Source organism: Gadus morhua, chromosome 12, assembly GCF_902167405.1.
Source record: "Gadus morhua chromosome 12, gadMor3.0, whole genome shotgun sequence".
Classification (NCBI taxonomy): Eukaryota; Metazoa; Chordata; class Actinopteri; order Gadiformes; family Gadidae; genus Gadus; species Gadus morhua.
Window position 1 is genome coordinate 1,346,825 of NC_044059.1, and position 25,837 is coordinate 1,372,661.

The 25,837-nt window shown below is 43.3% G+C and overlaps 1 protein-coding gene across 1 annotated transcript in view; it reads right to left on the minus strand.

Moving 5' to 3' along the window:
• Nucleotides 1-418: 418 nt before the first annotated feature.
• The window catches only part of syde2 (synapse defective 1, Rho GTPase, homolog 2 (C. elegans)), an 86,636-nt gene continuing 61,217 nt past the window's right edge, over nt 419-25,837 (minus strand). Inside the window, exons 6-8 of the mRNA XM_030372742.1 lie at nt 16,049-16,230; nt 9,715-9,946; nt 419-5,659 (exon numbers count right to left, since the gene is read on the minus strand). Of these exons, the coding sequence (XP_030228602.1) occupies nt 4,779-5,659; nt 9,715-9,946; nt 16,049-16,230 (1,295 nt within the window). The 3' untranslated portion in view covers nt 419-4,778. The remainder of the gene's footprint in view (nt 5,660-9,714; nt 9,947-16,048; nt 16,231-25,837) is intronic.

Sequence of the window (25,837 nt, forward strand, 5' to 3'; positions counted from 1 at the left end):
AAAACGTTGGATTTCAGACATGAAAACCAAAGTTTCAAACTATGGACATTTTGGGGAATGTTTAAATCAGGTTTTCATCCCCGTCTGGTTTTTAATTCAATGTTAAATGCAATGAGATCTTAATAATCTTTTTGTTTATAGGGAGGCCTGAGAGGTGGGATGTTTTGGTTGGATACTTTCAAAATGTAGCTTCTCTGATTTGTTCAACAAGTTGCCTACTATAGCCTTAATTAGGGGATAGCCAACATAAAAATATATACATATCTTTCATACATGATATATTGTAATATATAGATGAAATAAATTAAATCAGCCAAACGGTAAGGCAGGTGGTATTATACCATTAACCGCTGGTGGGATTTCCTAGGTCATGGAAATCACAACACAAAATCCTTAGAAAGACACAAGAGGTCAAAGGTCTTCTTGAAATATTATACTTTATTCTGATCATACTTTTCTTGGAGTCAGTACAAAGTCAAATTTGCACTTAGTCTAATGCATTCTATGCAGCATTTTCTCTGCAAAGGACAAACAAAACATTTTGAATACCTATTAAATGTCAACACACACAAACAATGACATAGGCATGCACAGGCTGATACTTGCTTCCTTCCGACTACTAAAGGTTCACTTTGGATGTTTTGATTTTTGTTGCACTCACCTACCAATAAGTGAGTGCAATGAAAACTGTAAGATGGAGGCAGAGGCTCAACTGTATCCTCTGTGTTTCCCAGGGACAAATGGTGTGGAAGACAACCCACTGTAGCCCACTTTCACCATCTCACACTCTGGGAATAAATGACACAGCTCATGGCTGAAAAAAGCAATGCATTGTTGATACAGCAGTTGCTATAACCAGAGATAAGATGTTTCAACAAACCATTTGGTTGAAGTGGGTAGACTAGCATTATTCTATATAAATATATACTGTAAATATACATATTAATATAAATACAGTATCTATTATCTATGTTTATACATTCTTAATTTTTATTACGGCACTGAAACATAAGCTAACAAAATATACTCATACATTTTTATAGATATTTATCTGTACACATATAGGTTAAATGATCATTCTGAATCCCTGGATAGCTGGAGAAATTATTTTATCTATTCAGGCAGCTGAATAAAACTCATACTGTTACGATTTTTACTATGTAATAGCCACTCCTACCATGCGCTTCACATTTGCCTTTGTCCCACTCATGGTTTTAATAGTTTGGCCCAAAGGTTTTGTCCAGTGGGGAAGAATCAGAAGAAACATTTGTCTTCCATTTTTTGTCTTCAACCCACAGTTGAACACTCCATTAAATACTATGGACTCATTTTGGAGGGCAATCCCCCATATCTCCATCTTATGCCGTCACATGCTTAGAGTGTGTGACTTTATGTGTCCAAATTACTGAAGGCAATTTCAATTACTTAGCCTGAGTCATTTTTATCTGCCACTGCATAGCATTGTGTCGAACCATGCTAGTCCATGGCAGTGCTTACACACACTGATACGTGTAGTAGTGCAATGTGAACCATATCAGCACACACCCCGCCTTATAAGTGCATATATGTTAAAAAATTACTGTAGAGAGATTTTCTCCTTTTTTCTACTTACCCCTGAGATCAATAAATACTACGTTATTTCAACTCCAAGTCTTAAGTAGAAACCGATAAACATACCAAGATTACTTTTGTCAAGAAGTCAATGTGAAAAGTGTATAAATCACATTTCTAAAATATTTGTAGATATGTATAATGAAGCTTGAGTTATTCGAAGATTACTATGGAAGACTGGAATTGCACCCATTCCAGGTTGAAGTAACATTTACACAGCATCAGACATAAGTAGAAAATAATTCAATTCACATAATTTTGATTTGATGATTTTGGACAGATTAGACCAGCTTTCTGAACGTAGGGAAAGTCTCACCGAAAGCATTCCAAAACGTAATCATACTGAAACAACTAGGACCACCTAATTTTCCCTGACCAGGGGGGTATTCCATCAACAAAGCTAAAGGCAAAGCCGGGCTTATTTCGCTTAGCCTTGCTACTTTAAGGTAGAGTTGCGTTCCATCGACCTGACTTAAGGGAAACTCTGCTAAGTAACCATGGCAATTTATCTGACCAAATGAAACTGGTCGGTACCAGGCCAACTCTCAGGCTTACTTGAGCGGTGTTTCAGAGAAGTCCCATCTGTCGGAAACAAGTGTACCATCAGAAGGTTCCACCAAGCCTAGTCCTCACGATTTTGTCATATATGTACATATATGAAGTAGGCTTACAAACAGCGTATATTTTAAGGGTCTAAGATCAAATTATGCAAATAAAATAATTAAATGAATTGCTATCTATTGTTATAGTGGATATTATAACATTTGTATCTAATGCTATGTATTCTGTCAAATTTGTGAACTAGCAGTTCGGGGAGTGGTCTAGTATTTGCCCTGAGGTTCGGGCGAAGCGAGTTCGCGTCCTGAGTAGCCTACGTCCTTCAATTTTTGGCGGAGGCTTATTTTTTTAATTTACTTTATATCAGAGAAATTAGGCCTCACAATTGACTTTTTACATAATAAATATGTCTTACAATATCCCCAGAACCAAAATATAACTTGCAAAAACCCATGGTAAAGTTAATGTTAATATTAATGTTACTGATAGGGAAATTAAGACACTGCTGCATGGGAAATTGTCGGCCACGTAAATTCCTTTCAGGTGAGTTTCTCGGCAGGTAGCCGAGACCACCTCTGTTCATAAATACTATGTTTAGTCAATTAAGTCTATTCAAAGAAATGGAAAATAAAAGGCATGAACAGTTGTTGGATTTCTCCAACAACTTTTTTTCAATTTTTGGCGTAGGCTTATTTTTGTAATTTACTTTATATCAGAAAAATTAGGCCTCACAATTGACTTTTTATATAATAAATATGTCTTACAATATCCCCAGAACCAAAATATAACTTGCAAAAACCCATGGTAAAGTTAATGTTAATATTAATGTTACTGATAGGGAAATTAAGACACTGCTGCATGGGAAATTGTCAGCCACGTAAATTCCTTTCAGGTGAGTTTCTCGGCAGGTAGCTGAGACCACCTCTGTTCATAAATACTATGTTTAGTCAATTAAGTCTATTCAAAGAAATGGAAAATAAAATGCATGAAAAGTTGTTGGATTTCTCCAGGAATCCTTCCTAAATTACTAAATGGCTGGGGATTGAACCCTAGACGATCGGGTGCAAGTCTGACATGGTACTTCAAGACCATCTCCCTGATGACAAATCGGTCAATATTACATTTAAATATCTTACGCTTAATACTACTTATGCATTCAAAAGAACAGCGATTTTATTGTCAGGCGGCCTCCCTGTTTTTATTAATGGTGATGGGGTTCCCTTTTTGAGTTATATATGCTTGTACAGTTGTACTCCTCATAGACTTCTGTTCACCGCTGGAAAAGATCCCTCTCGGTCCTTTTCGGACATTTGATCCATGATTCGACATTCATGGTTCTGGGCTGGTTACATATCTCGTGAGCGGCGTAATCCACGATAACGTAAGCCTGGCTTGAACTAGCCTTACGCCTCGTGCCCACTACCTCCGTCCGTTGACTGATCCCCATTGACTTTGAATGGGGACGGACGCGCAATGCATTGTGGATCCGTCCGTTCCGTTGGAGCCTTCGGCTCCGTCAAAAAGTTGAAAAATGTTCAACTTTTTTGGCAGCGACGGATCCGTCATCCAATCAGATTGCGTATGCAAATTTAAGCACTGTGACGCGACTCGGGCTCTGACGATACTGGAAAGCGGGAAAGCGGGTCATCTTGCCTCGCAACAAGCAGGAAGAAGCGGGAAGAACCCGGCGAAGCGATTTGATTGGCTGACGGATGCCTCTGCAAATACTACTCCCCCATCCGTCAGCCACGCCTTCCCACGTCCGTTGACTGACGGTGCAGTGGGCATGTAGCGTTAGCTGGGTTGCTGAACTGGGTTGCTGGAACGGCTTTAGCCTCAAGTGGAAGTTGGCGTTAGTTCTAACTGGGCTTAATCAACTAAGCGCCACCTTTGTTAGCGACTTTGATGGAATACCCCTCAGGCCCATTATGTGAGGCATAACAATACCGACAATTTTCCAGACTTTTCCTAATACTAGAACATTACAAGCTGGCTTATGGATTTAATACCAACATTCGTTAGACCTAAAGAACCATAAAACATCAGATAACGTAGCTCAAACAAGGAAATCCTAATAATAGCTTGGGGATCAATGTTATTTCCAGACTTCCAGCATGTCAAATATCATCTGAATAATACAATGTTAATATTGGCATATTATTATTATTAATAATATTGTTTCTGTGTTCCTTAACTTCAGGATTGTCCTATTCAGCACACCACCTTCGCACAATCAAGGCACCTTTTACACCCCTGGGGGTCAATGAGTTCTTCCAATAAGAAGAGAACCAACAATAACATTAAACACAAACCCGGATTACATCGTAAAAAAGGAACAAAATAAACAAATAGTTGATAGCTAAATCATTGTGGAATGTCTAAGGGTAGAGAAAATAGCGAAGACCTCTCATCTTTTACAAATAATTATTCATATTTAGTCTTTTGTTGTACTGGAAAATAAAGCACATTGAGCATCAACACATCAGTGTTGCCGTACATTTCACCCACACTGTGGTTGTACCCTGAAGCACCGCCATCGGTCTAACATCATGCGTTTGCATGCGTGCCAGACATGCATGTGCAAGGTATTCGTGGTGCGGACGTGCACGTCAGTAGCCAACGTTAAGCTTGTTCTTGTTGAGCTCCCTCTCCAGGTTGCCTATGAGCGTGTCTATGCTCTCTTGCAGGTCCCGCAGATTGACCCTGTTGCTGAGCACGGGGCTGATGTCCTGGATATTCACGTAGGCCTGGTACGCATGCTTCTTTTGGAGGTGTGGTTGCAGAATGTGGATGCGCAACCTTTCCTCCTCCTGCTGCTGCTGCCCCTTCTTCTCTTCCTCATGTTCCATCATGGCTACTTCTTCCTTCATCTTGGTCTCTAAGGGCTGAGTGCATCCAAAACTGTCAGACTCAACCAGCACCTCCCCCTGCTCCTCTTCATTATCATCCTCCTCCACCTCCTCTTTGTCTGTCTCTTGTCTTTTCTCATCATCCTTCTCCTCCTCCACCGCCCCCTCTTTTCCCTTTTCCGACTCTTTTTCTGATCCATCCTCCCAATCATGTTGTCTAGCCTCTGGCTTCTCCTTCACCTCCTCCTCCACCTTCACCTCATAAACTTTATGTTCCTTCTCCTGCTGCTCCTCCTCCTCTACACCTGCCTCAGAGGGCACGTCGTCATAGTCCGCCTCAACTCTGCCACTCTGAGGCCCGGAGAGCATTTGTACTTCCGGCACTCCGAAATAGCTCTCACCACAGCAGCTCCAGTCGCCAGCGTAGCGGTTGCTGGGGCTGTCCAGGCGGCCCGGTTTGGGCCGCAGCACGCCCGCCATCTCCGCCTCATTCAGGTTCAGCACCTGGGGCCGCTCCTTCCTCCGCCGAAGTGGTGGAGGGGCCCCCAGGAGGTCAATCATCATGGCGGTAGTGGTACTGGTCAGAGACGAAGAGGCGTGAGGAGTCGGGGTGGAGTTCAAGGGCTGGCCCGGATAGATCACTATAGGAGGAACATAAAGAGAGGGGAATGATAAGGGGATGAGCATTGTGAATATTAAATATTAATATTTTCTTTCTATCAAAATCTGCTCAGATTCAGGTACAAAAAGGAAAAAAGGTCCTTAGAAAGATCCTATGGGCTTGTTGCTATGAATCCTGTTTGAGTAGTAGTTTCATTGCTCTGTTTTTCCTTCCTAGACCATTAAATGGCATTGGTCCCAGTCAAACTTCAATGATTCAATCAATGCAATCATGCATTTCTATTGATTTAGTCAACATAGTAATTGTATTGGAAATGACATTCAAAAGGTGGACTCTGGGTCCGGGAATCATTTATACTCGACCTATATTTGAAAGATGTTACTTGTGTTATCCAATTAGATTGGATGGTCTAATGCTGGTAACCGAGTAAAGTCATGTACAAAGTTAAAAGTTGAATTCCACACCATACAGATGAGAGGCACACACATGCTGAACTTACTGCAACATATATAATCTATCGCTCTATAATGCTCTCTAACTAGTCAGCCAACACTTACACACAAGAAGAACAGTTTCCCTGTCTCTCTCTTTCTCTCTGTTTGTAATTTCACTGCCTGTGTACCTATGTGTCTCCACAGCACTAGTTTACTAAATTGGAAAGGAGCAAGAGACATTGATACGGTTGATGGTTGTAGTTAAAATAGAAGGAAAAACACAGAAAATCAGTGAAATAATATGAAAGTGGACAATCTTTACTTCTGCTCATCTAAATCAAATTACAAAAAGCCTGGGGAGACCATTTGGTTGGCAAGACACAGATTTATTAATTTTCACATTCAGTTCTATGCAAGGGTCGGCTTTGCTAGTTCGATCCCCAGGTCCTCCTAGCTGAGTGTTGATGTGTCCCTGAGCAAGACACTTAAACCTAACTAATCCTGACGAGCTGGCTGTCGCCTTGCATGGTTGACTCTGCTGTCGGTGTGTCAATGTGTGTATTAACCGATGTAAGTCTCTTTGGATAAAAGCGTATGCTAAATGCCCTAATTGTAATTGTAACTCAAACACTGTGAACAATGAAGCAAGTTATACCTAACCTGTTCTCTTTCACAAGCACAGACAGACAGACAGACAGATGGACGGTATGCCCCTTGTGCCACACATTTTTCATGCATGAGACCGGATATATCCAGATATTCAGCAAATACCAAAAGATCACTGGCTTTTAAGAATACAGACACACAAATACAAAAAAAAAAACAGACCACTGTCACAACCTGTGCATGTGTTCAAAGTCACCAGATGGCCAAGTGAGGAAAAGTGGGATCCCAAAAATAAGTCCTATCATACAGCGAATAAATGAGATGGTGATGTTGGCGGGAGGCGGGGATGAGAAGAGGCAGGAACGACACCGAATGTGATTCCTTCACGCTGGGCGAGATAGGCTGGCAGAGGCACACAGGGGTTTGGCCTGCTACGGTTCACATTTCTCCCAAAAGCAGTAGGTCAATAAGCGTGAGTGGGGGCCCCTCTTGATGTGATTAGGTAAATTTTTCCAGGACAAGCTAGATACAACCTGTGTAATATATCTTACTCATTTGAATTGCATTTTCCTATTTGTGGAAGATTTCTTATATTTATTCTATTGCCATCCAATGTTTGGCCTTTTGCTCCCTTCAATAACAGGGGCTACAAATATGAACAGACTATTCAATATCCGGATGGACTGTGTCCGCCCATTTAAAACACAGGCATTTTGTTTTTATTTTCAGATAATTATATATTGAAGACCCCTTCAATGTCTTGGTTCAGAGTCTACAGCATTTGTTCTCTGATTATGTAGAGGAGAGGCATTTTCTTCCATTACAGCTGATCAACCGCTAATCCAACAGGGGGCGGGGGGCTTAAAGGCTGTGTTGTAGGTTAACCACCACTGTCGATTAATGGGTACATAAAGCACTCAATATATGTATATCACTTTAAAAATGTCTCCAAAATGGTGTAAAAGTTGTTATTTTTGGTAGTAACGGGTGTTTCCTAACGCAACTCGGCGATGATGTCACGTTGGGGAGATGTGATGGAAGGTAGCCTCAGCAAAGTGCTAGAACTATGGCATCGTAGAGGTGGCAAGAACCACAGATAACAAGTTTGATGGCCCACGGCCGTATAGTTTTAAACCTGTCAGACGTGAGAGGGCGAATGAGGAATTGCCGAGAACTGATGGCCGTCAAAGTCAATTAAATGCATGGTCAGAGGAGAATGAGTGGAGAGTTGCTATCATTTAGTAACGCAGCAACGAGCACTGGAGCTAGTCTATGAACCGCAGTGCGTACAATAACGGCCCTTCTTTTTTTTACTGTCAGTGAATAGCACAGAGTGAAAGTCAACGTTTCCTTTATATCTAGTGAGAGTGAATATGTCGTTAGTTCGTTCAGATAAGTAAGGGTAAACTTAGTCAGAAGATCTAGAAATAGAAGGCATAGTGCTAGCTATGGGCTAACTTGCCAGTCCCACTTGTGAATCCCCCCCCCCTGATAATCCCTAATTAAATCTTTCACCCGACGTTGTAAACACATTTCCGATTATTTATCCCACGTTTTGATGGTAGCCTACTCCAGCAACAACATCTTTGCCCAGCGTTTATTTCTAAGCTTTTACCCAGTGTCCAAAATACCCGGCACTATTCGGGGGGGGGTCCCCATCTCGCGATTGTTACGCAATACGATCGATACTGATATATGCAGTAGGCCTATAACATCACAATATTTCCTTCATGCAAGCCAAGACAATCAGTCTGCCAACATTTTTTGACCCAAGAGCTACTTTTCAAGTAGCCAACCTCCCGAGATCTACCAGCCTAGTGTCAACATTGCAAACCTACCTTCAAGCAGGGGGGGGGGGGGGGGGGGGGGGTGCGTTGTATCGTGAACCTACGGACTTCAGTGGGGGTTTCATTCCGTCTGCGCATGGCAGACGGAATGTTCTCAACAATAATCAATAATCTTCCTCCCACTCAGGGTGAAAATGGTAGGTCTTAGCTCGTTTCCCCTCAGCCATGCCAACGTTTAGGAGTGCGTAACTACTGTTGACGGCTTTAAACTGCTGTTGACAGCGCATGCGCTACCGCGCGTACATGTCCCGCGCAATTTTCATTTTATTAAAAAAAAAAAAAAAAATTTTTTTTTTTTCCTTCACCCCTCGCGGTCGACTTGGGATCTGTCGGCAGTCTACTGCTAGACCGCGATCGACTGGTTGGGCACCCCTGGTCTATAGCCTACATGAAAACCCACACACGCACACACTTAACAATTTTGATAATCCGATATGCTATAGTATTCGTAAAGCAACACTGACATAGGAGGCTGCATTGACTAAAGTTGTTTGGATACATGTTGTTTTATAACAAGGAGAGGGAAAGTTGTGCATTACAATGCAAACAAGACAATGATTGGCACCAATCTGGCGCACTTATGCCGCGTTTCCACTGAAGGGTGCGGAATTGTTCGGTTCGCCTCTGTCCGGTAGGGAGGGGGCGGTATAGCCCAGCTCAGTTCCGAGGTCGCGTTTCCACCTCCGACAGTACCCTTTAAGGTAGGCTGGATGTCGATCGCAGCGGCAGCTACGTAAACATCGTAAACAAAGTCTTCCTCCCCAAGAATGCAGAAATTTTACCAATGACGAGTACACTACTATGTTGTCCGGTATATTGCATAAAAACAAGAGTAAGGTCAATCGTTTATTTTTAAAATATGCTGTTTCATTCGTGCCGCATGTGTGTTTCAAACATCCCGACTAGGCGGGGCGTTTGAAACAGTTGTCAACTTACGTTCAAAGTTAAAAAACAGCTCGATCATCCAACATATGTATTAAATTACACTTGTAACTAAGAGAACACACATAGGAGTTGAATTGTTGATCACATGTTGAAATTATTTGTATGCGTAACGTCATCTTTGAAAAAGACGTTTAACTGAAAAGTGTTTTAATCGACCCGGCTCTCCCCTACATATACACCTATTCAAGGCCAACATGTGGAACTGCATGTTAACATGCTTGTGGTCAGTGCAGATGTCTCACCTGGCCAAAGCTGCAGCAGGTAGTGGAGGACCTCGATGTGTTTCTTGAAGTGCAGGGCACTGGCCAGCTCCTCGGAGTCGATGAAGACCCGGTTGGTGTGGCAGGAGGCCTCCTGCCGCTGGCTGAGCAGCACAGGGCCGAAGCACACGGCCAAGTTCTGACACGTCATCTTATTCACCTCCTGGTGAGACGCCACCAGCTTCAGATGGTCCAGCAGCTTCCGGAGTGTTACCTGAGGAAGCCATGGGCAATGAGCGCGCACACACACACACTTTCTTGAAACAATGCTAGTCCTTGTCGGTGATGCAAATGATAACAATTGAAATATAAACTGTAACAGCAAACAATGGTTGGCTTAGCTTAGGTCAGTTGGGGACGGAAACTATGTGAACTCATCATATATAAATCGCATGCATATGGTGTAGGGCCCGACCGATATTGATTTTTGAGTGCCGATGCCGATTATTTTCAGAGAAAAATTACGATTACGATTTAATCGGCCGATTAAAAACAAAACAAAAAAAAGCATATAAAACGTAGTTCTTGATACCTTAAATATACCTTAAACACTTTTGACGAATATGTGAATTTAATGCAGAACCTTTGAGTGTTTTAGAATACATTTACAGTCAAAAATGAGTGTAATGTAAAATATTAACTAACTCCCAATGTGCTGCGCTCGTGAGCAGTGACTAACACGTGCGTGCTGAGCAGTATGGTCTCACCGTTAGATTCTACAGTATAACAAATTAACATGGCCTGGGACCTAAAGAAAAACAGGCACAACATGCTCCAACAACGCGTCTTGTGTACATTGGTGAGGTGAGGGCGCAGCTGCCTGAGCGAGCGTGCTTTCATGTTGTACGGTAAAATTCAATCTCCTCTTTTTTACTCCAGCTAAAGTTGTTAGTTATAGTGTTGGCTCGTTCGTTCGCGAACCGGTTCGAATGACCGAGTCTTTAGGACGAACGAACTGAACCGGTTTGTCTCTCTCGTTCATTCTGTCGTCTCGTTCACCATTCGATTCACCGGAAACTCGACTGAACGAAAGAACGAGTTTCCGGTAGCACCAACTCCACTGAGTCTGACTGACTCTGTCAGCCTAGTTCTCAGTTCTCAGTTGAGTCAGTCAGACTCAGTGGAGTTAGTGCTACCGGAAACTCGACTGAACGAACGAACAAACGATTCGCGAACGACTCCTCGTGGCGAACTGAATCACGCGAACTGGGTCACGGAAACTAATCATTGAATCCACCATTCAAGGCGAGTAGGAGCGCAATCTGCAGGATACTAAGCGCAATAACATTTCTAAAAATAAATAAATAATAATAATAATCGGTTGTAATCTGCATCTTTTTGGCAGATGTTGATTATTTTCAAAAAGGCTATAATCGGCCGATTAAATCGGTCGGGCCCTAATATGGTGTCCATTTGTTTTGTACGCCGGTACGTGCAAGTCGTAAGTTGTAAATCTCCCAGCCTTGTTGCAGCATTTCACGGAGGAACGCCCCCTTTTGGTCGGTCCCAATTGCTATTCGGAAAGTAGAGCGAGTTCAGTGAGGCAGACGCCGTAAAGAGATCTATTTTCTTTGTATTTGTATCACGTTGGTCATTTTAATGTTGATTTTAAATGCTCTTACACACTTACATTGCTACTTTATGCGGGTCACCAATTTATGCATTGCACGGCCTTGCTATGCGTGCAATACTACGATTGTTCTGTTTGTTTTCCAGCTGGTTTGCTGAAGAGGCTAATGTAGCCATCAATAACAATGACTAGCCAATGAGGAACGGGAAAGCTAATACGACCAAAAGGGGACGTGCCTCCTCAATTGCCGCAAGAAAGCAGGGACATTTGCAACTTACGACTTGGACGTACCCACATACCATACAAATGGATTGCACCATGAGTACCCATATTACGTGTGCTAGCAAACAGAGGCTTAGAGCTAATAACACTGATGCTAGCAGCTAGTGATGGGAATTTCGGCTCTTTTTAGTGAGCCGGATCTCTTGGAACGGCTCACCAACAAGAGCTGGCTCTTTCGGCTCCCAAACGGCTCTTCATATTACCGTTTACGTTTACCTTTTATAATGGTGCCATGCCGCAATTCCGACGGTCATACAGTCTTGGAATCATTTTTTGATAGAGTGTTTTCCTGCTTGGAGGAACATACATAGGATTGAGGGGAGCGTGTCTATGTTCCCCGGGTCCTATTTATTGCTGCGTTTTAATATCCATCCGTCTCGGAGGTCCGAGGACGTTGCCTAGCGACAAGCACAAACACGCCCCTTTTCCTCGGACGGCGAACCCGCCATCTCGGTTGAACTGAGTGGTGACCGAGCAAAATCCCGAGACAGAATTCAAGATGGCTGCGCCCATTGTGACTTGACGTATGAACTGTTTTCATTGTGCTTGGACCCCTTTGGTGGTTTAAATGGCAATTTCAATCACTCGTATTACTGCAATACCTTACTGCGTCCGTATCTCTGCCTATGGCCTATAGCCTACTTATTTTGGAGCGCCTGGTCCTCTGCCAATGCTACCGCAACAAAAGCTTTCCGGGTGGCGTCCATGTTTTCCTCCAACGCCCGAGAGAAATAATAAAACGCTTGTAGCGTGGGCGTGGCGTCAGATCCGAGATCCGAGTCGATTCGCAGAGAATACTCGAACGCAGCAATATGTTCCCCGGGTCCTATGTTCCCCTCTTTGATTGAGACTGGGGAACATAGGACCCTTTTTTTTTAAAAAGGGTCCTATGTTCCCCGATATGTATGTGACCGTGGAACATAGGACCCTTTTTCAAAAAAAGGGTTCTATGTTCCCCGGTCTATTACTTTTTCCACCATTACTGCCATATTCCGGCCGAGATAACTACCATTGCATGTCTCTACCTTTTGTGGAAGAGGGAGAGACGTCGGAGAACCTGACGCAGTATATTCATACGCCGTAAACAAACCCCAAGAAGCCCAATCCCTACGAGAGCTCCCCGCGCTACAGCCATCCGGAGGCGCACAGAGCTTTTGGCCATGATATTATTATACAATTATATTATATTATATACTATTATATAAAGAGCTCCGGGAGTCGCAAACGGCAACAATCACTTTCTCCTCCATGCTGCAGTTCACCCTGACTGTACTGAGTTGGCCGGTTGAACGCTGATTGGCTTTTACGTTACACATGTCACTCAGTGGCCACGCTGTTGAACGCCGATTGGCTGTCATCACCCGAATGTCGCTTCAAAGTTTAAATATTTTTAAAGATTGATAGATTGATAGAAAGCGGGGAGCATAGGACCCTTTTTGGGAAAAGCGGGGTACATAGGATGTTCCCCGCTTTTCCCCAAAAGGGTCCTATGCTCCCCGGTATGTATGGCTACAGGGGAACATAGGACCCTTTTTGGGAAAAACGGGGAACATAGGACCTTGTTTTTTTTAAAAAAGGGTCCTATGCTCCCCGCTTTCTATCAATCGATCAATCTTTAAAAATATTTAAACTTCGAAGCGACAGCCCGGATTGAGAGCCTGTGTGAAACTTCTGAATCCCTTGTCCTCCACAATTGAGAACGGTTGGAAATCACTTGCAATCAGGGCTTGTTGCATTGTCCTGCGAATTACTGTGACGGTTTCAGTGCACCCTAGCAGTTGCTCCCGCGCCCCCTCCCTTCTCCGTTTGTTTCGTATATTTTAAGTAGGCTGAATCCGAATACTCATACTTAACTGCTATATAGTACGCCACAAATATAGCGCGTCCGAATGCTCAGTACGCATTGTGTAGTACGGAAAACGTTTCCGAATGCGTACTACCGCCACAGTAAACAACGGAGTTCACTACGCTACCCCACAATGCAACCGGAGTCTGGTAACGAACGAAGAAGAGATGGCTGACCCGACACCACCAGAAAGACGTCGTAGAAAGCGGCGAAAAAAAGAGACATTAAAAAGATTAAAAAAGTTAAGTAAGTAATTAAGTAAAAAGAGACATTTTTAATTTAATAGCAACGATGACAAGACGGAAAACAGGTAATTTATCAAGGTAATTTTGCCGGCATCTGAGGGGAGATACGTCATCTCCAAACATCCGGTGGAGTTTCGGCGGTGTTCGGAAGCGCTCCGAGGCGTTCTACGCATAGCTGTAGACCGTACTACACAGTCAAGTGTGGTACGGTCAAGTAGTAGACACTGAACAGAAATTGTATGTACTAAGTATTCGGATTCAGCCTAATTAAGGGCGCTGTCACGTTAAAATTGTACCGGGGCGAAAATCGTACCGGGTACGTAATCAGCTGTGATTTTTACGTAACGCCTCGATTTTTACGTAACGCCTCGTGCCCACTACCTCCGTCCGTTGACTGATCCCCATTGACTTTGAATGGGGACAGACGCGCAATGCATTGTGGATCCGTTCGTTCCGTTGGAGCCTTCGGCTCCGTCAAAAAGTTGAAAAATGTTCAACTTTTTCGGCAGCGACGGATCCGTCATCCAATCAGATCGCGTATGCAAATTTAAGCACTGTGACGCGACTCGGGCTCTGACGATACTGGAAAGCGGTAAAGCGGGTCATCTTGCAATGACAACGCAACAAGCAGGAAGAAGCGGGAAGATCCCGGCTTTGTTGTTGTTAGCGGGAAGCGATTTGATTGGCTGACGGTTTCCTCTGCAAAGACTACTCCCCCATCCGTCATCCACGCCTTCCCACGTCCTTTGTCTGACGGTGCAGTGGGCATGAGGCGTAAGGGGTTGTCCGTTGCAAGGCAACGGACAACCCCTTTACGTAATCAGTTGTCCGTTGCAAGGCAACGGACATTACTAGCTTCCTCCTTCAGCCGAACCGCCCCTTGGGGCGCATGATCAATCCCTAATTTACCGGCGAGTGGCGGTGGTGGGAAAAGAACGCTCTGCGCCAGTTGTAAACTAGCAACGACACATGTGCCAGTGACTAAGTCACTTGCGCCGGATGCAAGATAGGGCCCTGAGTGTTTAATGTGTATCATAGTCTAGCTAGCTTGTGTTAATTTAATTTCCTTAATTTAATTTAGAGAATAGATTATAGGTAATAGATAGATAGATAGATAATAGATGGGTAGATAGGTGAGCAGGCATTTACTAAATGGTAAATGTTTTTTATTATTATTATTCACGTTATCCCCATCACATTTAACTATTACTCTGTAGTGAAATAGATAAATACAATGCAATACAATACAAATATAAAGTTAGGAACGCTAATAACCTAATAATAGGTTATTTTGTGCACGCCTCTCCACGCAGGTCTGCGTGGAGAGGGTCTCCTCCTTCAAGTTTCTGGGGATGCAGGTAGAGTAAGGACCTAACCTGGTACACCAACACGGCTGCGGTGGTCGGAAAAGCTCAGCAGAGGCTATTTTTTCTAAGACTGCTGAGGAAATGCCAGGTGGGGACAAAGCTGCTGCAGACCTTTTACCACTCTGCTGTTGAAAGTGTACTGGTGTATGGCATTACAGTGTGGTACACAAACTGCACAGCCAAAGACAGAAAAAAACCCTGCAGGGGGTTATTAAGACGGCAGGAAAAATCATCTGCTGCCCCCTGCCCTCCCTGGAGAACATTGCCACCTCCCGGGGGCTGAATAGGGCAAAAATAATTATGAGTGACCCATCACACCCCGGCCATGGCTTCTTCCAACTCCTCCCTTCGGGTTGGAGATACAGGTCCCTTGGGAGCCGGACAAACAGGCTGAGGAATACCTTCTACCCCTGGGCAATTCGTCTACTCCCAAATTTGGGTTTACAAATGCACACCTTTTGGGCATGTTTTCAGATTATGAAACACGGGTGTGCGAATGTGTTTTGCACCAACTGCGCTGCAATAATTGTAGCAAAAGGATTTGTGAACCTGTAACACAGATTTGCGTACTCGTAGACACTATTTTGAGTTTAGAATGGTATAAAAAATATTTACGACTACAAATGTACTATTACACATTTGTGACTTTAGAGTACACATGCAAAATAAATATATACAACTTCAAATTTACTGTGACTTTAGTGTACGCATTCAAATTCTGCAGTTACAGGTGCTAAAGACTTTTGCTACAATAATACCTTCATACCCTTGTAGCGCGGGAGAAAAAAAAAAAGACGCCGGCTCGCGTTCGGGAGCCGACTCCCAACGTTAATTAAAAGAGCCGGCTCTTTGAGCCGAGTCGTTCGCGAACGACCCATCACTACTAGCAGCTACACAACTATGGCAGACCTAGCAAGCAAATTTGATAGGCTCTCATTATACCTTGCCACAGCATTTATATAGGAACCCGAAAGCACACACTATACTATGTTTTCTCTTCACTCACCCTATCCACCTCCGGCAGCTTCTCCAGCAGGCTGACTGTATGTTGGGTGTCAGCGGCGTCGTTCTCACAGCCTGAGGCTCCGATGCACAGCGGCCTCTGTACCATGGTCTCCAGCACGGCCTCGTACAGTTGCTTGGTGATTAGAGGGTAGGGCAGCTCCCGCAGGTAGTCCTTCAGCACCCCTAGACACGCAGAATGGTTGAGAAAAGCTGCTGTATGAATGAGCCCTGACATACAGATAGCTTCATGAACCTGTTGAAAGGGATCTCTCTGGTTCTCCATGGAACCTTTGATAATAAACTCCCTCCAACTTTTTCAAAATTTTACCCTGACCTTTGGCAAATACCAAGACTGAAAATATTGAACCTTTTTCATATTTCAACGTTTTGATACTCCTAATTCTGTCAGATGCTTACCCAGGGCACTATCGTCTCCTTTTACATAAATATATGCATGTGTATTTAGGCAATGATATAATACCTAAGTCAAGATGGCTACAACAGGAGTCTGAAGTGTAATTCAATTTGTGTGTCTGTAATTACATACAAATGAATAATAAAGCTACTGAACAGCCAATCAAAAAATAGTGTTGTTTTGTCCGGGTAAGATTGAGATATTCGGGCTAAAAAACCGTTGCATTCAGATTCCAATTATATATAAAAAAATTATTGTCGTAGATAATTAATTAATTAGTTAAGGCGATAATAGTTAACTTGCCCAGAACTAATATATATATATTAGAGCTGTCAAGCGATTAAAATATTTAATCCTGATTAATCGCATTAATGTCATAGTTAACTCACGATTAATCGCAATTAATCACAAATTATTTTTCTATGCTAAATATCCCTTGATTTCTTTGTCCCATAATTCTTCTCATTTTAATTCTCTTATCAACATGGTGAAGTGCATCGGCTTGCCTTGTGCAAATGATTTTTTATTGATAACAACATTGGCATATACTGATCAAAACAGGACGATACAAAAAAAGAGCCTATAGTGCAATTAAACGACTGCTTTGAACAAATGTCATTTGAACATAGCAGTCAGGCTACTGCTTCTTTGTTTTGAGCCAAAGAAAAAAAAAAAAAGATATTCTTTTTTTATTTTTTTAAATATAATAATTGCGTTAATCGCGCGATAAAAAAATTAACGTCGTTAAACTTGGTTTGCGTTAACGCCGTTAATAACGCGTTTAACTGACAGCTCTAATATATATATATATAAACACTCATTTTCGCGTTAACTAATTAATAAATCATCGTCGACAATTATCTCTCATTAACGCAGTTTTATGATTAGGGGTCCAAGCCAACAGGTTGGATCCCTATTGTTTTTGTAAGGATTATTATTATTATTATTATTATTATTCCAGCAATAAAAGTGCTACTACAGCCCAAACCGTAAATAATGCACACACGCCAATTACATGACTAGATCCAGGTACGTGAAGACTATGCAGACGACAAAATCCAGACATGCCGGCCACTAGGTGGCGCTATACCAAGGAATACGCGTTTGGGGCTATAACTCCCACACCGAACCTTCCACAGTCAAAAACTTGTACCCACATATGCACTGGAGTCTGCTGCATCTTTTGACATAGGCCACGCCCATTTGCGTCTATAATTTTTTTTCGCAAAATCGCGAAAACCGCAAAACTGTTTTTTCCCTACTCCTCCCACATTTCTTGACCAATCGACACCAAACTTTGCACACGACATCGACAGACGAACACGAAAAGAAAAACTCAAACACTTTTTTGATCCGACCTTCGACTACGAAACGGTAGCGTTTTGAATATTTGTTTATTAGCTACGTTTTACGTCGATACGCAAAAATTCAGAAAATACCAAAATTAGACATCGGATCAAGTCCAAATTTTAGACACATGTCGGTGCTACCCTTAATGGCGTTCAATAAAGAATTCGGAATATTTCGCCATTAGGGGGCGCAATAAACGAGGAAATTGTATATCTTCTAATTGGCCAAAGGAATGTTCTTCAAACTCAAGGGAAACCATCAAGGGGCAAACCCGAATCTATATCGAAAATATGGCGAAGAATTATTAATGTGGGCGGGAGTTTTTGGCAAAGGAAAATTGTCTTGGGAAAATTTCGCCACAGGGCGGCGCCAAAAAACGACGACATTGTCTATCTCCTATTTGGCCAATGGAATGTTCTGAAAACGCGTTTTAGGCTATAACTCCCACACCGAAGCTCCCACAGTAAAAACCTTTATATCCACATGTTGTTCACGGTAGCGTTTTGAATACTTGCTCCGCGTTGTGCCGGCGAAATGCACATTTCTTGTCGCGTTGTGCCGGCGAAATGCACACTTCTTGGACCCCTGCATAACTGCTTGCAGTTCTAGTTTATTTTCTTATTGTAAAAGTCTGTTGCTCACTTGCTTTTATTTTGTAAAAGTCCATCATGAGCGCACCTAGTAGGTTATTTACTGCTGCGCATGACGGCTGTGGTGCTCACAGGAAAGAGGAAACAGTCGGAAAATAATTAGCAAAACATGGAGAAGCGTACGGAACTTGATGTAAGAAGTGTTTGCCCAATAAATGTTACGGCATTTTCGTTCATATGGCAGTACATTTACAATAAAAGTGAGCTATACACGACTTTTGAATTCATTATTGGATTTTGCGCATAACAATGGTTTAATCGTGATTAATCACAGGAACTTTTAATCGTTGCCCAGCCCTAATATATATGTGTGTGTGTGTGTGCTAATGCAAGTGTGTGCTAATGCATGTGTGTGCGTGCTCTTATGCATGTGTGTGCGATGTGTTTGAGTGTGTGGACACATGTGCATATGTTTCGTGTGTGTATGTTTTGGAGCACTGCGGACAACAGCCATGGGGCGAAGATACTAACTAGAAACCTATACTGTCTTGTCTCAAATTAATCCCAATAGAAAAAGCACAGGTGTGTCTATTTTAGTGCTATTAAAAAAAAAGAATAAAAGAGAAGAGTCGGAGGAGGAGTGTAATAATACAACGCTCTCAAGTCTCACGAATTAGTCATATGACACACGCATTTCAACCCATTCACACACCACATTTTGTTATATAAGGATAAAACCCACCAAGTTGCGCAGCTATTTTTTTTTTAACAGTGGAACAGGTAGGAATCAAGTTGGTTCCCCGTACAGTTCAGAGATGCCTGCCACGCACCAGCTAATCGTATAAAAATAATATAGCTACCGAACAGCTAATCAAAAAATAGCATTGCTGTATCCGCGTAAGATTAAGATATTCCTGCTACAACAACGTTACATTCAGATTCCAACGACAACATTTCGCATTGATTCACGTGCTCGCTGAAGTAGCCAGTTAGCCAGTTAAATCCTTGCTTATTTAAGCAGCTATACTGACACTTTTTTTAGTCTCAGTTCAGGACCCATTATTCACAAGCTTTTCTCTCAGGCCAAAGATGTCAGGGAAGAGGCAAATGGGCATTCTTTCATGCTTCACTCTGAAGGATCATCTCACTACAAAGGTGGCCAGGTCAGAGGCAGTAGATGGGGCAGGCATGTGGAAGGCAAGGGACATCGAGCCAAAGAACAGACTCTAAACTCAGCAGTCAGCAGTGTTGCACAGTTCTACACGCCAGCAACTTCTGTTGGAGGCATGAGTGTACAAGAGGCCAAGGTACATAGCACAGGAAAACGAAAATGCTGGTGGCAGCGTTTGATGAATTGCATTGTCTTTCAAATATTGGTTATATTACCATGAAAACGTATCGAATGTATATGAGTATTTTATCAATTGTTTCTATTGCAGACCAGGAGAGCTAAGGTGAGGGTTGCAGTTGCAATGGTGCTGCACAACGTTCTATTTGCCGTTGCTGACCATTTAAGCCCCTTGTACAAAAAATGTTTAAGAGACTTCCCCAAGGCTCAGAGCTTTAAGGCAAGGCAAGGCAACTTTATTTATATAGCACTTTTCATACACAAGGCAGACTCAAAGTGCTTCACATATAAACATTGTCATACAATAAAATAAAATAATAGATAAGTAAAAGAAAACATATGCAAAGAAATGAGTGAAATAGAAAGTGCAATGTATTTAAGATCAGATCAACAGTCTCTCTGGCCTAAAAAAAAAAAAAGTTTGGTTCCTGTTGGTTGTCAGTTGAGGTCATGGGTAGGTAGGGAATTTATTTTTTTATTTTTTCCAGCAGCAGCGAATGATAGGTAGGTTGTTTTCATTTAAAAACAAGAAAATTCGCTCATCCTTGTACAGAATGAAGAGGTGCTGTACCAAAACGTAATTATAGAGGTGCTGTACCAAAATGTAATTACATAAAAAAAAAAAAAATCTTTTTTTTTTTTTTTTTTATAAAACTCATAGAATAATTTGGGTCGCACATAAATTGACAGGGTCGGTCGGAAACCGGAACCAAACAAAATTTTTTTTTAGGCCTCTGGTATCTGTGTCGGGACTTCAACCCGACCTAAAGGAATTTGGTACACACGTTAGGACTCCAACCCGACCTACAGGAACTTGGTACTTTCTCTGGGACTCCAACCCGGATTCTAGTAACTCTAACCACGAACCAAAGGCCTTATTCTGGGACTACAACCCAGACAGACGTCGGGACTCTAACCCAGACAGAACTCAGGTCTTTCTCTGGGACTCCAACCAGACCTAAGGAACATGGTCCTTTCTCTGGGACTCCAACCCAGATTCTAGGACTCTAACCAAGACAGAAATTGTGTCTCAAACCCTTATCCTATCTCTCTGGTATCAGATCATGTATCTTTCTGGTAAAAATAGAAAATAAAAGGAAAGTGTTATGTTCCCTGTATCTTTACGTGACTATCCTTCACAGCCCATACAGAGATCAACACAGAAACATTGTATCTTGTTCTACAACTTCAGCGAGGCTGGTTTATTGTGCACGGGAATTTATACAAGTCACAGGTGCCACCTAGTGGTCACCATAAACGAAGCACCTTCAGCTTCATACATAACATTTCCTCCCCGCTAAGATATGTTGTCAATCAACACAAAGGATATTTACTTTAACACAACAAAAAAGATTATAGCTTTCTTTTTTTTTACATCAAATAATAACGAGGGGATGTCTTCTTATACTGCAGACAATATGTCTCAGAACATTATATTACAATAAACAATGTGGTCACTCCGCACCGTAACGTACGGGCGGTTTAGTAATCCTCACAGGATAGCGTCTCATTGTCTCTGTTACCGGAGTACCGGTTAGCACAGTCTGTGGTGAGTCAGTGGACTGGTGTGGAGATTGTGTGTGCTGAGAAATTTGACAGTCAGGCTCCTGTGTGTGAGGTGTATTAGAATGGAGTGTGGTGCAGATATCACTCGGGGGTAAGTCCTCTGGTACTGGAAGGTTCACTGCAGTCTGCTGCAGCTCTGGATCGGGGTGTTTCAGCATCTGATCCACATGGCGTTTCCATACCCCTGGTACTCCCACATTTATCCTGTACGACACTGGACCTGTCTTTTCCACAACAATACCTTGTGTCCACTTCTCCTCCCCCTTCCTATAGTCCCGCACACGGACTGGCTCCCCAACATCAAACTGCCTGTCCTTTGAATGTTGGTGGCGGTGTCACACTAAATTTGTACCGGCTGCCAAATTTGTACCGGGCGCGTCATCCATACGTAATCCACTCCAAATCTGCCTGGCAACAGATGATCGCTTCGTCCGTTGCCTGGCAACGGACGATCGCGTCGAATGACGTGATCATTCGCGAACCTTCTATCTAGCGATCCGTTATCTGTATTGTGCTATTTCGTCCTTGACCTGCTTTAAACACTCAGTTTACTTGCTAAATTTGATTAAACAATTAAATACAATACAAATATAAAGTAAAAACAAGTGTTATCTGTAATGATATCAACATCAGTTATTAGACCGTCACAAGGAGCATGCGCAGTTGGATTGGCGCGCTGCATGTTGATGTCTGTTCCAAGATACATCGTGTGTTTATTAAGGAACCCAACAAAACATTACATTATCTAGCGATCCGTTAACTGTATTATGTTATTTCGTCTTTGGCAACATGAGCGCAAATGTTTTTTGAAACCTGCCCGGCAACGGACGACGCGATCATCTGCTGACAGGCAGGTTTGGAATGGATTACGTATGGATGACGCGCCCGGTACAAATTTGGCAGCCGGTACAAATTTAGTGTGACAGGGGCGTTGTTGTTGGGCATCCTGTGATCTGTGCACTGTTCCAGCAATATTGGGTTTCAGGAAATCCAGACGAGAACGCAGCCTGCGTCCAAGGAACAACATGGCTGGCGTTTCCGTTGTTGTGGTGTGGGGGATGTTGCGGTATGCCAGCAGGAACGTATCAAGGCGTTCGATGATTTTAAGGCCTGTTTGAATGTGCGCACAAAACGCTCTGCCAAGCCAATGGTAGCAGGATGGTACGGCGCTGAGCGGGTGTGTTTGACTCCATTGGACTTCAGGAAGGCACTGAATTCTTCAGAACAGAACTGAGGTCCGTTGTCGCTCACAAGGATGTGCGGAATTCCATGGCGACTGAAAAGTCCCCTGAGCACTTGTATGGTCTTGCTGGCTGTGGTGCTGTCCATGATATGCACCTCAGGCCACTTGGAATGGGCGTCCACAGTGATCAGGTACATATGACCTTCGAATGGACCCGCAAAGTCCACATGCATCCTTTCCCAAGGACTGGATGGCCACATCCAAGGGTGTAGTGGAGCTAACCCAGGTGCTTTTTGTATGCTCTGACACGGGGGGCAGGATTTGGCGTGAAGCTCTGGACACGAGATAAAGTGGAGTCAGACAGGGTCTCACGTTTGATCTCGGTGTTACTGACTGGTAGTGTGTCCAACTGAGATGTGTAGAACACCTCTACTGCGCCTAGCTTCTCTTTATGAGTGTGGGAGAGTGGTAAGCGTGAAAGTCCATCTGCATTTGCATGTAGTGCACCCTTACGGTATTCGATGGTATACTCATGCGCTGATAGGAGGAGTGCCCAGCGCTGCATTCGGGCTGCAGCCATTGATGGTGTACTTTTCACTGGACTCAGGATGGAGGTCAGCGGGCGATGGTCAGTGAGTAGGGTAAACTTGTTACCATAGAGGTACTGATGGAACTTGCGAACTCCAAAGACTATCGCTAGCGCCTCCCTCTCTATCTGGGCGTAGTTTTGTTCTGCCTTACTGAGTGTTCGTGAAGCATAAGCTATAGGTCGTTCCTCTCCATCAGGCATAGCCATATGGTGAAGCATCGCACGCAAGGCGAAGGGGCAGCTCAGGATTGTAGTGCGTTAATACTTCCTGTGATACTAGGAGTGCTTTTGCTTTCTGGAAAGCTGATTCACAGTCTACTGTCCACTGCCATTGCTTCCCTTTGTTTAGCAGTTCATTTAATGGTTTAAGGACAGTGGATACATTAGGAATGAAGCGTCCATAATAGTTCAGCATTCCCAGGAACGAACGTAGCTGGCTGACATCACGTGGTGCTGATGCTTCCACAATAGCACGTACCTTCTCCGGTGATTTGTGGAGCCCGGCCGCGTCAATGATGTGGCCCAAGTATTCCACAGACTCCTGGAAAAACTGGCACTTCTCTTGTTTGAGATGCAGGCCATACTCCTCTAGCCTGCCTAGGACTGAATCCAGCGCTTTGAGGTGAGTCTGTTCATCAGGACCACTGATGAGGATGTCGTCCAGGTAACAGTGTGTGTAAGGTAGTCCGAGCAGTACTTGATCCATAGCCTTTTGGAACAAGCCAGGTGATGACGCTACTCCAAAGGGCAAGCGATTAAAGCGGAATAGCCCTTTCTGTGTGGAGATAGTTAGCAGCTTCCTACACTTCTCTTCTACCTCCATCTGCAGATAGGCATTAGATAAGTCTAACTTACTGAAGCGTTGCCCTCCTGCTAGAGAGGCAAAAATGTCTTCAATGCGTGGTAATGGGTATCTATCCACGCAGAGAGCTTGGTTGAGGGTGACCTTGAAATCGCCACACAGTCTAACTGTGCCATCCTTCTTGATAACTGGCACCACTGGTGTGGCCCACTCACTATTCTCCAATGGTGAGATCACCCCAAGCTCAGTTAGGCGCTTCAGCTCGGCTTCAACTCGAGGTCGAAGTGCATAGGGCACCTTACGTGGGGGGCAGAATTTAGGTATACTGTTAGGTCTAACAGTCAGTGTGGCTTTAATCTGCTTCAGTGTGCCTAACTCTGTAGAGAACACAGCTGAGTGTCTCTTTAACACCATCTTCAGGCTGTCTTTCTCTCTTTGCTCAAAGGCATGCACTGTCTTCAAGTCTTTCCAATTCAGTTTGATAACTCTCAGCCACTCTCTGCCAAACAGTGGAGGTGCATCAACTTTCACTATGTACAAAGGCAAAACAGCACACTGCTTATTTAACTTAACTTGTACTTTGATCACCCCTTCTGGTGCCAATGGCTCTCCAGTGTAAGTTTTAAGCATTATCTCAGTGGGTTGCAGAGGTAATTTACTTAACTTGCTTTTATACAGTTCCCAAGAAATTAAAGACACAGCAGCCCCAGTATCCAATTCCATTTCCATTTTCTTTCCATTAACTCTAGGCAGCACAGAGATTCTGGAATATTTCCCTTTTTCAGACAAGGCATAAAGTCCCAACTCAGAGTCAGTGTCAGATTTAGTCTCATCACTTTCACTAACATTCCTAGCATCAACATGATGAATTCTCTTCTGTCTTTAACACTGCGCTTCATTGTATTACCTTTCTGTCTCCATTCTCTGTCTTGGCTGCTTCTGGCTTGACTGCTTCTGGCTTTACTCTTACACATGTGTTTGGTATGGCCTTTCCTCCCACACTGGTAACAGTCGCGATCTTTGTACCAGCAGTCTTCATCTATATGGTTCATTTTCCCGCACCTGCGGCATTGGTCACCTTTGTTGGCACTTATTGCATGCACTTTAAGTGAACTGCTTAATTGCTGCACGTCGCGTGTGGCTGTCTCTGCCGACACCGCATAATCCACTGCTTTCTGAAAAGTGAGATCCTTCTCGGTTAAAAGGAGCTTCTGAACTGTTTCAGTCTTTAATCCACAGACAAATCTGTCCCGTAGTGCGTCTTCAAGATAAGCACCGAACTCACAATGTTCCGAAAGTCTTTTCAGTACAGCAACGTACTGCGCAACGGTTTCCTCTTCCCCCTGATTACGCTTGTGGAACCGTAATCTTTCCGCTATAACAAGCGGTCTTGGAGCGAAATGGGTTTGCAATACTTCCACAACACGCCCATAATCCATCTCCCCAGGCTTGTCAGGAGCCACCAAACTGCGAAGTAATCCATAAGTTCTTGGTCCCATCACACTAAACAACACCGGTACCTTCTTAGCTGTTCTGATCTCATTAGCCAGAATGTAATGTTCAAAACGCTCAATATACGTTGCCCATTGTTCACCGGTATCATCAAAGGGATCCATATTTCCAATTATTCCCGCCATGATGTGTCCGCTCTCAGTTGCTTTCTCTTCAATAACGGAGTCTTCGTTAGAAGATTGGCTCATCACCTCTTAACAGATACACTCTAGCTCACTAGCTAGCTTCCAACGTGGTTCTTCTTTTGTTCTGATGACCAGTCAAACGTCAACACACAGAAACATTGTATCTTGTTCTACAACTTCAGCGAGGCTGGTTTATTGTGCACGGGAATTTATACAAGTCAGAGGTGCCACCTAGTGGTCACCATAAACGAAGCACCTTCAGCTTCATACATAACAGAAAGTTAAAAAGGCAAGCACCTAAACAACGTGC